We start from the raw sequence: 14,241 nt of genomic DNA, 5'->3' as shown, positions 1-14,241 counted from the left end.
ACTCTCGCTCGCTCACGTGTTGCATCTGTTGGATGCTGAACCGTTTTCTGAGCGTTTTCCACAGCAGGATAAACAAACTTACCTTCAGCTGAGGGAGAAATGCGATCAACCTGCTGCTGCATGCGTCGTCGTCGCGCACTGGCTGTGTACGGAGAGCCGGCCGTACTTATCGCTTGTTGTTTGCTGCTGTAAGCATGTGCACGCGGCACAGCCACCGGCTGAAACAAAACCGTCAAAAAATGGACGGATATAAATTGCTTAAACACCCTATCGGACCGTTTCAGTCCGGCATCGAAGGTTGGGCGTGATAAAAGTGCGCGCGCGCGTTTTGCGGGTTGTTTCTGTGCGACTGGAACGTCGTATTTTGCAGTTAATCGAGAAGTGCGCCCGACTCAGCTCGTTTCGAGGTTATAATTGTGAACTAACGGACTTTGAAGGATTAATTAGCCGAAGCGGACGGATGTCGGTGTTTTTGGTGGAATAGAAAAGGAAAACCATTCTGGCGACGCATTGTTAAAATTAGTGTAGTGAAACTAAGTGGAGATTTTAATCGCCCAAACGGCAAGAATATGGTGAGTGATTTACACGGTTTCAGAGTTCAGTGGCCTATGTAAGGACTTCAGGACTGTTATATATGTTTAATGGACGTGAAAAGTGGACATGAGAAATTGGATAAATAAGCAATCAATTACTGACATAGTATGGACAAATCTGGTGCTCTGCCTGTGGAAGACTGCTAAAGCGGAACAATCTGAACTCATCGGATTTCAGTTAGTGAAATTTCGTTATAAATTTTGTGGAAAAGCCGATACCTCGTCGGTAGCTTACATTCTACAGTGATATTTTTGCTTCTTTGCATGTTCGAGTGTTTAACGTATGCATGTATATATGAAAATATGTATGAAAATAAATAATATGTATAAGCATAAGCGTGCATGTATATAACAGTTATCATCGGCCAAAAACTTTATATATAGGATAAACTTACGAATTGTCGCAAATTTTGAAGGAAACAAAACTCGTTTAATTTGGCTACCAAAGTGCCAATATTTTGAAAATGTTTCATCTGTAATGAAATCTAGTAGCCCAGCAATGTTGACCTCCCTCAGAGATGAACCGGATTCACTCACTACAAATGGCCAGTTTTTGACATTACCCAAAACATATAACTATTCCAATGAAACTTGAATCAAGTACTTAGAACTAGATTGATATATATCCAAATCCATATCCAAATTAGATTCGCATACCACATACTAGCTCAAAATTTTATTAGCCCTCATCACAGGCTAAAGAAGTCAATTTTTTTTTCGATATGAGTAATTTATAAGCCATGATTGTTGTATGAGAGTTCGACTGTTGGGAATTTAACGATGGTTGGTTATAATTTCGGCTGAGCAGTCTTGAATAAGTAGAACGATCTGGTTTTTCACTGTCCGACTGTCAGTGACGAAACGTCGGACAGTAAAAAACCAAGTCGTTCTACTTATTCAAAACTGCTCAGCCGAAATTACAACCAACCATCAGTAGTTTATAAGTCAGCAAAAAATCAAACATACATTACACTGGTCTACACAGGTTTTTCCCTCAACCACTCCTATGAATTTTGGTGCCAACTCGAAAGAGCGTAAAGCCTTCAGAGGCTTAAGCCCGTAAGCAAACATAGAAGCGACGAACCCGGCGAACAATCACTCTTTGTCCTTTCGACACACTTCTAAGTTAGCACTAGAGCACCGAAATTCACAAAAATGGTTAAGAAGCTATAATCTATATAATAAAAAAAAGCAAAGCAAAGCCTTGGTGCTACATTCCGATTCGGAACTCGACCTTCTGTTTATTATACACAGACTCCGCAGCCGACTGTTAAGTGTACAGGACAATTGCGGGGCCAGCGCTACGATCCTACTAACATTAACAGTCTCTCCCGAGCCGAGACTCGAACCTACGACAACTGGCTTGTTAGGCCAGCATCGTACCTCGAGACCAGCTGGGAGGGAATCTATATAATAATCTTTCATATTTTCCAGTTTGAGTTCCATTGCAATTAAAAGAAAAAATAAAGCTTCCGAATTCTCTCCATCCCCCACATTATCCAAGATGTTTTGTCAACCTTAATATTAGAATTTTTTTAGGCTCTACTACTTCACAATAAACACGCTTAGAGAAATGAAACTATGTATATGTAGACCAGTATCTTTTGTTTTGTTTGTGCATGCTCAGTGCTGTTTAAAAGGGCATAGAAACAAGAAGCGTTTGTATAGATCTCACTGAACTGCATAAAAATTTTGTAAAAATTCATTGTAAACCATTTTGATACAAAAATCTTCCGGTTTCGACTGTGTGTAGTTTTCTGCAAACCTCAACAAGAATCCGCCAGGAAGACCGGCCAAAGTAATAAACAAAAACAGGACTCCATTTTTCTTATCTAAATCGTAGTTCAAATCCAGTGTTTTGCCTATTAGTTAAGATGTGTATCAGAACGAAACCTCATGCCGATACAAGGTATGTGTTTTTGGCCAGATAAAGCCGTCCAAAACACAAACGTTCCTGAACCACCCATCGACACAAAATACGCAACCCAACCAATTGAAGATTTTTTTTAGAAATATAAGTTCCTTGATGTACAAAAATAACTGGAGAGCAATTAATTGCAAACATTTGATTGGTAGAGTTAAAAGATGTGTTAGAAAAGTCGACGCATTAGCCGTATACCGGTCATGTTCCGGTATTATGAAAAAGCTTCTTCGGAAAGCCGGTTACCGATTTTTTTCAAATGTTCGTTAATTTTTTTCGTTTATAATGAATGAAACATTTATGAGAAAAATGGATTATTACATTTACCTTGGCAGCAGTACATAAAACATTTCAAAAATTTAGTTGTCACTCGTTATATTTCGTAAAACAAACTGTATAGACACTGCTCGACGAAATGGTCCGTATCTGCTGACGGATTGAGAACTTTCTCAACAATTTCTTCATCCTTTCGGATTTCGAAGTCTGCCTTTTCTCTGTTAAAATTTTGAGATGAGCCTTTTAGATTAAGCCTTTCATTACCCATGTCGATGCTATTCATTAATTCAGGCTGGAGCTGACTAAAAAAAATTAGTAGATAAATTGAGCGATTTACACATAAAACTCCAATTTATCAGCAAGTCCGTGAAAAAATGTCGCAATTTTAAATTGTCATTTTTAGCTTAGCTGAAAATGGACTGAAGATGTCGTTTTCTGCTATTGGTTTTATATTTTAATCACTGCTTATTTTTAAAAATGGGTAATATGAAAATGGTATTGACGATTACAAATATTTTTAGAGTCAGAACTGTTTTTTTTTGGTGTGATATATTCGGCAAAGTTGTAGACAATTATTTTGTCTCTCCGAAAAAAAAACACACCGTTAAAATGTTTTTCAACAAAAGAAAATCAATAAATAAGTTGAAACTATTTTTTTTAAACAACTCTTTTCCTGTTTCTTTCTAATAGCAACTAAAAAGCGATTGTTTTGTTCTAATCATGGAGAAATGAGAAAAAAAGCAACAATTTTCTATAAATTGAAACAAAAAAGTTTTTGACAGTAATTTTGTGAAAAACATATACATCGTAGCACAAAGAATAAATTAAGAAAAAATACGAAGATATTATTACGAATCAAGTATATCCAAAACTTCTCTTTTTTTAAATCTGATTGTTTGGCTATGAAAACAACACCATACAGTCATCCCAGTATTATGGGCCAATACACTTTTTATTGGTTTCTAACGTACACAGTAAAAAATTCTGAATATTACACGTCACGTAAAATAATTTCCCATTGAAATTTTAGCTGTTTTCGACGTAAACCATCATTTTGTTTGAAAATTATGTGCAATTCCATTAAAATTTCTGTTGATTCTGACGTAAACCACGATTTAATTTGAAAATTATGTACAATATCATTTAAAGTAGCGTGGAATATTATGGAATTTTCTATCATAAGCGATGGAGGCAACTCTTTACATGCGATTCGACATAAAGTTTTCTTACTGTGTATGTCAATAAATTGTAATAGTCAAATTCAAGTTTGGTGAACGTTGTTTACGTTCACTAAACCTATATTTGACTATTTAAAGTTATTGAAATATGTGAGAAATCAATACAAAGTGTAGACTGGTTTATAATGCTGGGATGACTGTACATGCTGGTATTATGTACTCGATAAAAGCACTCTCACGCACCTACATATTCACATCAAACCATCGAGAAGCAGTAGACTATCAATGAGGTATATACAGGTGTGGAAGAAGAAGACATTTGTCTGTAATAGTAGCAAAAAATAGGGAAAAAACTCGTGCTTTTGGATTATTCCGCATTGTTCGATGGCGCAGCAAGGCATTTTCAGTTCAAATTTTTAAAACTTGCGTAAAAATCTTGAAGAAAGTCTATCGAACCCTGTTTTTTTCCACAATGTTTTTGAAGTTCTTCGTCATTACTGTTAACAAAGAAAAAATCCTTTAAAATCCTTGATCAGAGATTCCAAATGTTTTTGAAAAATGTTTGCAACTGCTCGGAAAAACCTTCTTGAAATCTGAAAAAATTTCGCTCGCGCAGACAAAAGTCTGCAAAAATTTGCACACATTTTGAGAAAATCTACTAAATATATAGAGACTCTGACAAAAATCTGCAGAAACTATGCAAATATCTGCATATCAATGAATATCTGCACACGGACTCAAAAAATCTGCGTTTTGCAGAATAATCTGCGCATCTGGTATCCCTGCCCTTGATTCAAATCATCTCCGTATTTTTATACATTCCATTCGTAAACTACAGAGGATGACGCAGAAACAACTGCACAGAAAAATTCATAGGGTAAGGAACGACTTACGCAGTGGCGCCCATTCTAATCAGTCGAAGAAAACGGCCCTCAATCTTCTGAGTTTTGATCAATACCGACAATTTCAATGACTATAACAAACGCTCTAATTTACTAGCTGTCTTACGAATACATTCCTCGTGGATAGATTTTTAACGATCTTGGACTCTTTGAAAATAAAAATTAAATAATGTCAACGAAACGGTCAGATTACGGAAAAAACAAATCGTTTTTTATTTCATACACTGACTGATTAACCCTGTAATCCCGCAATATTAACCGTCATAGTCAACAAACGATTAAAAAATATAAAAACTGCACAATGTTAGCTGAACATTGATTGAATTGAAGGTGAAGAACATAAAAATAATAAAATGTTGAACCTTATTTTGAAACTTTTCCACAGTGTATATGTTTTTTTTGTAAATAGACACAATTATTATCTACAACCACGTAGACGTTCCTATTAATGATAAATATATTTTGCCAGGCAGAACGGTACGTTTGATCGTTATAGTGTCTTCGGTAAAGTTGTAGATAATAATTTTGATCAATAAAAAAATCGCACACGCCATGCAAAAAAAAGATTTTTTTAAAGTAAAACTTTTTTTTATTTTTTTTTTGCTTCAAATTGAAGTTTTGAAAACGTGAGCTTTTTGAAATAATTAATTTTTATATTTTGTCTCCGCACTCACGGTGTATTTTTCCGGAAAGATAAAATTGTTAGGGTCCGCTCAATAATTACGTAGGCATATTTTCCCACTTTACCAAGCCCTCCTCCCTCCCTTGCTAGACATCGTAAGATTTTTTGATACCAACCCCCCCCCTACCCTTCGTCTCCTCTTCTGTCCTTTATTCGAGTAATTCCGTAATTTCCTTTTCATGAATTTTACCGCCCACGCTTTCATGAACATGGTTATTTGTACAGCTGCATTAACAATGTTTTTCTTACGTAAGACAATCAATTCACCCCCTCCCTCCCTTGTGGGATAGCGTAATAAAATTGCACACTCCCCCCCCCCCCTTCCCATATTCGCTAACGTAATTATTGAACGGCCTCTTATCTACCTAAAATTCTGCCGAATATGTCACACCAATCAAACAAACCGTTCTGGCTCTAAAAATATTTATTATCATCAAATTAGTTTCAAAGTTACAATATTAGTACTAGAATAAAATTTGGCCGGGAACAACTGTTTGATAGCATACTGATAGTGTTTTCGTTATCAAAACCAAAAAAAAAAACCTCTTTGCCTTTCTCCTAGTTGCCTTTCTCCTAGAAAGGTATAGCAATCACTTGCAAAACCGAAAGTATAAAAGTGCTCCAAAGGGCCGAATGGCATATATCACTCGACTCAGCTCGACGAGCTGAGCATTTTCTGTATGTGTGTGTGTATGTGTGTGTGTGTGTGTGTGTGTGTGTATGTGCAGATTTTTATTCTCACTCACTTTTCTCAGAGATGGCTGAACCGATTTTCATGAAATTAATTGCAAATAAAAGGTCTTGTTACCCCATAAGACCCTGTTGAATTTTATTGTAATCGGATTTTTAGTTTGAAGGTTATGTATCAAAATGTAAAAACCATGAAACATCATTATCTCAAAAACTACACAACAGATTTGAACAAAATTGATTTCAAATGAACGGGCTACCTTAAAAACCCTTAACTTTTAAATTTTATGAAGATTAAACATACGGTTCAAAAGTTATGAAAAGAAACGTGTTCTGAAGACTGTTCAATCTCACTCATGTTTCTCAGAGATGGCTGGACCGATTTTCATAAAATCAGTGTCAAATGGAAGGTCTAGTTACCTCATAAACCCAATTGATTTGTTTTGCAATCGGACTATTACTTTGCCTGTTATGTTTAAAAATGTGAAATCTAGCTATGAAAAGGAACATGTGCCGAAGACTACTTGAACTCACTCACTTTTCTCAGAGATGGCTGACCCGATTTCCACAAAATTAGTGTCAATTGATAAGTCTAGCTGCCTCATAACACCCCATTGAATTTTACTGTAATCGAACTGTAATTTAGTTTGAAATGTACCGAAATGTGAAAATCACGAAACTTCATTATCTCAGAAACTACACAATCGATCTGATTAATATTATTATCAGATGAGCGGGCTTGTTAAGGGTTAACTGATGAATTATGATTGAATACGTGGTTTCAAAGTTTGGCTGCCCTATACGTTCCCATTTCATTTGATTATAATAGAACTTATAAACTTATAAACTATTATAAAGCAACTGTCATGTATAAAATTGTTAATAAAACAAAGAAAGTCTATTATCTCCAAAATTACATGACATTTAAAAATAACTAGTGTCATACGAACGAGTCATCTCTCAAACTTACAAATAACAAACTTCATAACAATTTGATATGTGGCTCAAAAGTTATGGAAAGAAAAGAAATTCAAAAACTATTTAAAACTATAACTGCTTTGATCGATATATGTGGCCTCAACATAATTTAAATGTGGTATCGTACTTTTTGAACGTTCCAAATTCATTGATACCTTGCGATGTGTTTAAAGTCTGCAAATGTTCGACAAATCGGCCACAGGATATGATCAAAGTCAAATAACAAATCGTTTGAAATTATTGGTTTTATCGAAGTGACAGCATCCTCGACTTTTGGCTTCTGTACACCGCCTTAATTCTGAATACATTCATATTGGGTGGTATTCGGTCATTTTCAGCAGATTTTCTGGCATCAATCTGACACCGAAAATACCCATATTGGGAGGTATTTAGTTATTTTGATTGCTTTCCAGAATTTAAAAGTGGTCGTGTTTTAATTCAAAATGGTGTCCAGGGTCAATGTTTGGTTTCTATGCATCATCTCAATTACGGAAATATTCATATTGAGTATTATTCGGTCATTTTCGACTGTTTCCTATAAGTTGCCAGTTATAGCGTTAGCGATTCAAAATGATGCTTGAGGTCAATTGTTAGCTCATTGCATCATTCTGGTTCCAGAGATATTCATATTGGATGGTATTTGGTTATTTTAGACTGTTTTTCACAAATCGGAAGTCGCCATCTTGGATTTTAAAATGGTATTTAAGATCATTTCTGGCCTCTGAGCGTCATTCTAGTTGAAGAAACACCCATATTGGGTGTTATTCGATCATTTTCGGCTGTTTCCCAGGAACCGGAAGTCGCCAACCTAGAATCCAAAATGGGGTCTTTGGTCGATTTCTCTAGATCCGGAGATACTCATGTTAGACGGAAATCGGCCATTTTTAACTGTTTTCCAGAAACCAGAAGTTACCATCTTACAATTTTAAATGGTGTCTGAGGTCAATTTTTAGCTTCTTGCAACATTCTGGCTGCGGAGATACTCATATTGGGTGGTATTTGGTCACTTTGGGCTGTTTTTCTTGTGCGAATTGGAAGAATACTATATTTAATTTAGACTCGAGCTTTTGCATGTATGTAACATTGCACAGAATGATGATTCCAAAACTTATTTATTATTCGGAAATTTTGTTTCCCAACATATTTCCGCTGCATCTGTGATTTTTTTAGCATTTGTGGTAATACTGATATTGAGCTTCAACATACTAGACAGCAAATAACACATTTCGAACAGGATTTTTCAAAAAAATCAAATTCCATCTCACTTCGAGGAGTACTAATATCAATATTAGTAGTTAGTTAATCAATATTTTCATTGCGATTCGGTATTTAATCCTAGGAAACATAAAACAATAATTATAAAACTATAACATTAATCATTGTTTTCAATTATCGAAAACGAGGTACAGTATTGAACTAATGAAATACAGCAGGACGTGACATTACTGATGACGATGATGCTCCATAAAAATGCAAGATTTATGAGCCGTTTCAAATAAATGCATCGATTAACAAACAAGAGGGACACAAATTAAGCATTTTGCAACTTTATGGCAATAACCGCCCCGAGTTATTGAGATAGCGAGTAGTGACTATTTATACCACTAAAACTTAACTTTCAATTTTCATTGGTACCTTTTTGCACCAAGAGATTTCCAATCAAAGGGAGGAAACATAAATAATCTGGATTAAAGCAAAAATTTAAATGAAAAAAGTGGAAATGACATTCAACCACAAAACTGCGAACTAGATCAACCGTGTGACAGAGAATATAACAAAAAAGATACTACAGTATCCGGTCGATATTTAACATGATTATTATTTCCCCACTACCACCGGCACTTCCGCTGTTAGTGGCGGGCAAAATCGATCAAGACAGTACCTATAGCGATTTGTTTTTGTGTTAAGCTGCAATATCATAACGATTAGATACCGTCTATGAACGATTATTTGATCTGTTGGAAATTGTTGAAATATTCAACATGAATTTTGTCTGGTTGACAGGCGTTCTCCATCCCTGGTATCAAAGTCACCACGAAAGAAATTAAGTCACCATCATCCGACGGTACACTAATTTCTTACTTCCACAAAAATCAAACAAAAACCTCGCCCGGCATCACAAAACAAGCACTTCAGTTTAGGCATCGCACCGTGGCACCGTGCAGTGTCCACTCGAACGATCGACCTCTCCTCCTGCGATAGTGAAATTATACACGTGGTTAAGTGAGCGTAAAAGTGATTGTTGAACGTGCAACCATCGCTCGCCGCTGAGGGTACCATTAAAAGCGACACCTACTCTAGCAGTCGGAGGTATTTGAACCCCACCTAAAGCTGCTGCGGCTTGAAGGTTGTTTTACGACCATGTTGAAGGGGCTATACATCTAAATCACAAGTGCTGGAGCATCGAGTGGGTCTCACGGGGTCGCTCCCGCTCATTGATCAAACCAGCAAAACTAGCAGACCGATTATGTGTAGCAGACGATGTGTGTAATAAGCACCTTGCGGAAAAAGAGTTCATCAAGCGGCGGTAAACAAATCGCGGCCTTATAATTGCTCCGTTTTTATGATCGATTCCATGGTGCAGCTTTTTTTTTTGGGGGGGAGCATTTCCCATTGTAACATAAGTTGAATATTTTTTATGAATTTTTTGATTAGCCTCTCTCAACCACTGAACAGAAGATGAGCTTTTCGTTTGATTCTGCTTCGTTTATTTTGTTGATTGATACCATTACACTAAAACTCTCAAGAAGGATTTTTTCGTTTAATCTGCTGGATGCATTCTACGATATTTATGTAGTTGATTATTTATCGAGTTGCAGACACTTGATCTCGTGGAGTCATCAACAACCTTTATTTATGGAGTCAAACGTTGTAATTAGCACAAACGAACTCCTTGATAATTTTGTTCTCACAAAAAAAATTTATACCTACACTGGAATAGGTAATATAGCAAGTCTGAACAAAATAGAAAAATAAATAATTCAAAAATAAAAGTCCTTAACATCGTGGCATCGAAAAATGTCGCACCAATAACTATTTTTCGGGTGTTGGCAATGAAAATGTATAGAAATGTCAGCGTTTATAATTCAACTTTTAAAGCAAACACAAATTTTATACATACACAAGCTGTAAGATACTTTCAAAACATAGAGAGTAGATGAAATTCTCAAGGGAGTCAAGTGTTTACTTACGGTAAAAATGATGGCTCAAAATGAAGACAAAGAAGGAGAATCATCAAAAATTCTAATAAAATTGTAGGGTGATGCTCAAACTAGTTTTAATAGGACGATAACAAACTAGAGAACTTGTGAAAAGCTTAACCGTATTTGGTATTGTTTAATATAAAAATTTCAAAATGCAAAAAATTGAATTGTGCTGGTTTTGCACGAAACCGACGATATCTCCACATTACTGTGTAAGGCGTTGTTATTGGTCTATGGTCATGGAATGATGCACAGTGAGAAGGAATTACCACTCCCAGTCGTTCTTTCGTTTGATTCATTGTGCATACGAGTGGCTCGGATTCATCACGGAGTAGTAACCATCGATATGTACAGTCAGAACTACGCTAAGCTGATTTTGGTTAGTATTTGGCAGGAGAGATGTTATAATTATTTTCTAGATAGTGTATTTCGTGGGATATTCTCGCTGAAATTCGCACTGAACTGGTCTTAACTCGAAAAATCGTGATCGTTCTAGATTTGACTGTGAAATATTGATTTTATGTACCCAGTGTCTTCAGCATGTTTATTACATAAAACAAGGTCTTTCTTTTGACATTTTTGGTTTTTTATCAATCCCCCTAAAAGTTAGGTATAAAAATTATTATTTTCTAATTTTCAAAATACCAGATTGCTTTCTTCATCAAAGTTGTAGAAAAATCTATAAAAAAAAGAATTGCTGAAGAATTATTTCGAATCATATTCTACCAAATCTAAAAAATATAAAGTATCAGTTGAAAATCTTTGCTCTGGTTTATAAATAATGCTACGCTTATTAAAGTTAAGCTGAGAAAACTACCGGAATTGCAGCTGAAACATTTACATTGCACATACGCTTGTAATTACAATGCGATATTTTTATGCAGGACTTGATAGGACTTCAAGCTGTTGTACCACATAATTGTTAAATCTGGCAATTAAGATAGAAGCTTTTTTTCATTCAGTGTTCGGTTGGATACAACTAGAAACTGTTAATTTCTTATGAGTAACGCTGTTCTTTCGACAATCTTTCAAATGCCTATAGCCTGATTTGCAACCTTCCGAGAAATTTTTCATCGAAAAACTAGCTATTTTCATCGAAAAACTAGAAATATCTTGTAAACAAATGAAAAAAAAAACCAAGGCATTATATTCTACAAAGTTGCGAGGTTTCGCAAAATGAATAAAATCTTAGAGCATTTTGAATTGTTTCGACGATTACAGAAAAAGTTATGAACAAAAAACTAATTTTGAGGCGTGTTACTCGAAAAACTCTATTTTGTCATATCACAGTTACTACAGATAGAAGATTGCAGTGTTCAGCAACTCTTTTTCTTATAGGTTTTTTTACAATTTTACTGAAGAATGTAGGTATTATGGTATTTTGAAAATCAGAGAAAAATATTTTTTGATTTAACTGTTAAGGGAATTGATCATAAAACCGAAAACGTCAAAAAAGGTCTTGTTTCATGGAATAAACTTGCTGAAAACACTGGGTAAATACTAGGGGTGTGCGAAACTGGCTTTTCTGGTGTCGAAACGAAACGAAACGAAATTAACCCCTAATTTCGGTTTCGCCAAATTAGTCGAAACGAAATCAAGGTGGATTTCGAGTTCTCGAGACGAAACGAAATTGGTCTCTAAATTTCGCGAAATTTCGAAAAATAAAATAAATGTTTCTGAAACATACCATTAGAATGATTTGAAACGTTGGAGCGTACGCTAACGAAGTACCCTTCAGTAGCTGATCGCAAGGTGCTTACCTGGTCGGCGAAGAGTAACGTAGGTATTCAGATATCGATAAACCGACAAAGACGAGAAAATCAAAAATGTTAAAAACTAAAATCTTGATGCATTCATTTATACAGATAATATTGCAGGTAATAGTAACGCGATAGATACAAATGATTTAAAGGTCAAACTCGAAATGTCTTTGTAAATAATAATTTAATAAACTTCTGAACTGATTCTTTTGGTTTGAATGCAACTATGTTTAAAATAGTAATCCTTGTTTCATAGCACTTTCATCATTCAAAATCCAAGTTTTGTCCTAGAGCGCGCACTGGAAAACATGAGAGATGGTAGGTAGGTTTTCAACCATTCCTGTGAGTTTTGGTGTCCCTAGCAAAGATAACTTTTCCAAAGAGTTTTTCCCTATGCAAACGTAAAAGCGACGAATCCGATAAGCAATTCCTCGGCGGCCTTCTGATGCTTTTCTGCATTCTCTAAAAGCAGTAAAATTCACAGGAATGGTTATAAAGCTGTAGAACCTTTGGGGGGCAACCATTTTGAGCTTTAGGGCAACTTTTTTTTCGCTTTTGTCGACCAGTGTTATTGAATTTTTTTTTAACACCGTTTAGTCAGACTAGACTAAGTGACATCTTTATCAATTCGAGGAAAACAAAATTTAAGTTAACTATTCTGTAAACTTTGAAGTTTTCAATATGTTTGCACATTTTCAATATAACTTAAAATTACTTTTTAACTGAGCAGTTCCACAAAAAATGTCCAAGTTTCAATATTTTTTGTCATTTTAGATTTGGCTTAAACTTTGCATAAACGTTTCTATAGGCTGAGAAGCTATTTAAAATGCTATTTTGGGAGGATTATTGTGATCATAAATATTTTCAGAGCCAAAAGTTTTTTGATCAGTGTGACGTCTCTAGAAAAGTTTTAGATAGTAATTTTATCTTTCCGATAAAAAAAAATCAAAAATTTCATTTTTTTATTGTAAAAGAAACATTAAAATTAATATAAAAAAGCTTATTTTCAAAAATCTTATGTTTTTTGTATAAAAATTACAAAAAAAAAATACCGAAGCGATGTCTTCAATAAAAAAAAGTTAAATTTTTTCAAAAAAAAAAAATTTTACAACATGTTTATTTTTGGAGAAACAATATTTTTATCTACAACTTTCCCAAAGGCACTATGCCAATCAAACCAACTGTTTCGATTATAAAAATATTTAAATTACCCACAGAGTGCCCAATTGGAGATTAAATTATTTTTTCAGCTAAATCGGTTTGTTTGACTGGCGTAACTAGTGTCTCTGGTAAGGTTGTAGAAAATAATTTTGTCCTAAAAAAATATGCCCTGTGAGTTTCGGCGACACCAAAAAAAAATTCATTTGGGACCATTCCTAAACTACGTGGTCATATTTTGATCCCTTTTATACCCTCCTACTCCCCCGTGTTCTTTCGTGGTCTTTTGTTTTGTGATCTTATTCTGCAAATATATGTGGGTCATTCCATGTCAAGTGATCAGGCAAATGCAACGACCCTCTCCGATTCGCTTCAAAATGAATAAAATGACTTGTTTTAGGTCGAAACTGAAAAATCTAGAGTTTTGGGTTAATTGCGAGGCCCTCCGATTTTGTATTTTTTGACAAAAAATCATTTTCCTTGTTTTAGAAAAACATCATATCTCAGAGGTCGTAAGAGCTACAGACAATATTAGATACTCTTTTTAAAGGTTATTATTTTTATCTACAACTTTCCCAAAGGCACTATGCCAATCAAACCAACTGTTTCGATTATAAAAATATTTTAACTACCCACAGAGTGCCCAATTGGAGATTAAATTAATTTTTCAGCTAAATCGGTTTGTTTGACTGGCGTAACTAGTGTCTCTGGTAAGGTTGTAGAAAATAATTTTGTCCTAAAAAAATATGCCCTGTGAGTTTCGGCGACACCAAAAAAAAATTCATTTGGGACCATTCCTAAACTACGTGGTCATATTTTGATCCCTTTTATACCCTCCTACTCCCCCGTGTTCTTTCGTGGTCTTTTGTTTTGTGATCTTATTCTGCAAATATATGTGGG

The 14,241-nt window shown here is 35.0% G+C and overlaps 1 protein-coding gene across 1 annotated transcript in view; it reads left to right on the top strand.

Annotated features, from left to right (window-relative positions):
- Nucleotides 1–270: 270 nt before the first annotated feature.
- The window catches only part of LOC129731291 (putative uncharacterized protein DDB_G0291608), a 52,023-nt gene continuing 38,052 nt past the window's right edge, over nucleotides 271–14,241 (top strand). Inside the window, exon 1 of the mRNA XM_055691155.1 lies at nucleotides 271–572. Coding sequence (XP_055547130.1) covers nucleotides 570–572 — 3 coding nt within the window. The 5' untranslated portion in view covers nucleotides 271–569. The remainder of the gene's footprint in view (nucleotides 573–14,241) is intronic.

The sequence above is a fragment of the Wyeomyia smithii genome, chromosome 3 (genome assembly GCF_029784165.1).
Source record: "Wyeomyia smithii strain HCP4-BCI-WySm-NY-G18 chromosome 3, ASM2978416v1, whole genome shotgun sequence".
Classification (NCBI taxonomy): domain Eukaryota; kingdom Metazoa; phylum Arthropoda; class Insecta; order Diptera; family Culicidae; genus Wyeomyia; species Wyeomyia smithii.
This window is presented reverse-complemented; position numbering and strand designations above follow the sequence as displayed.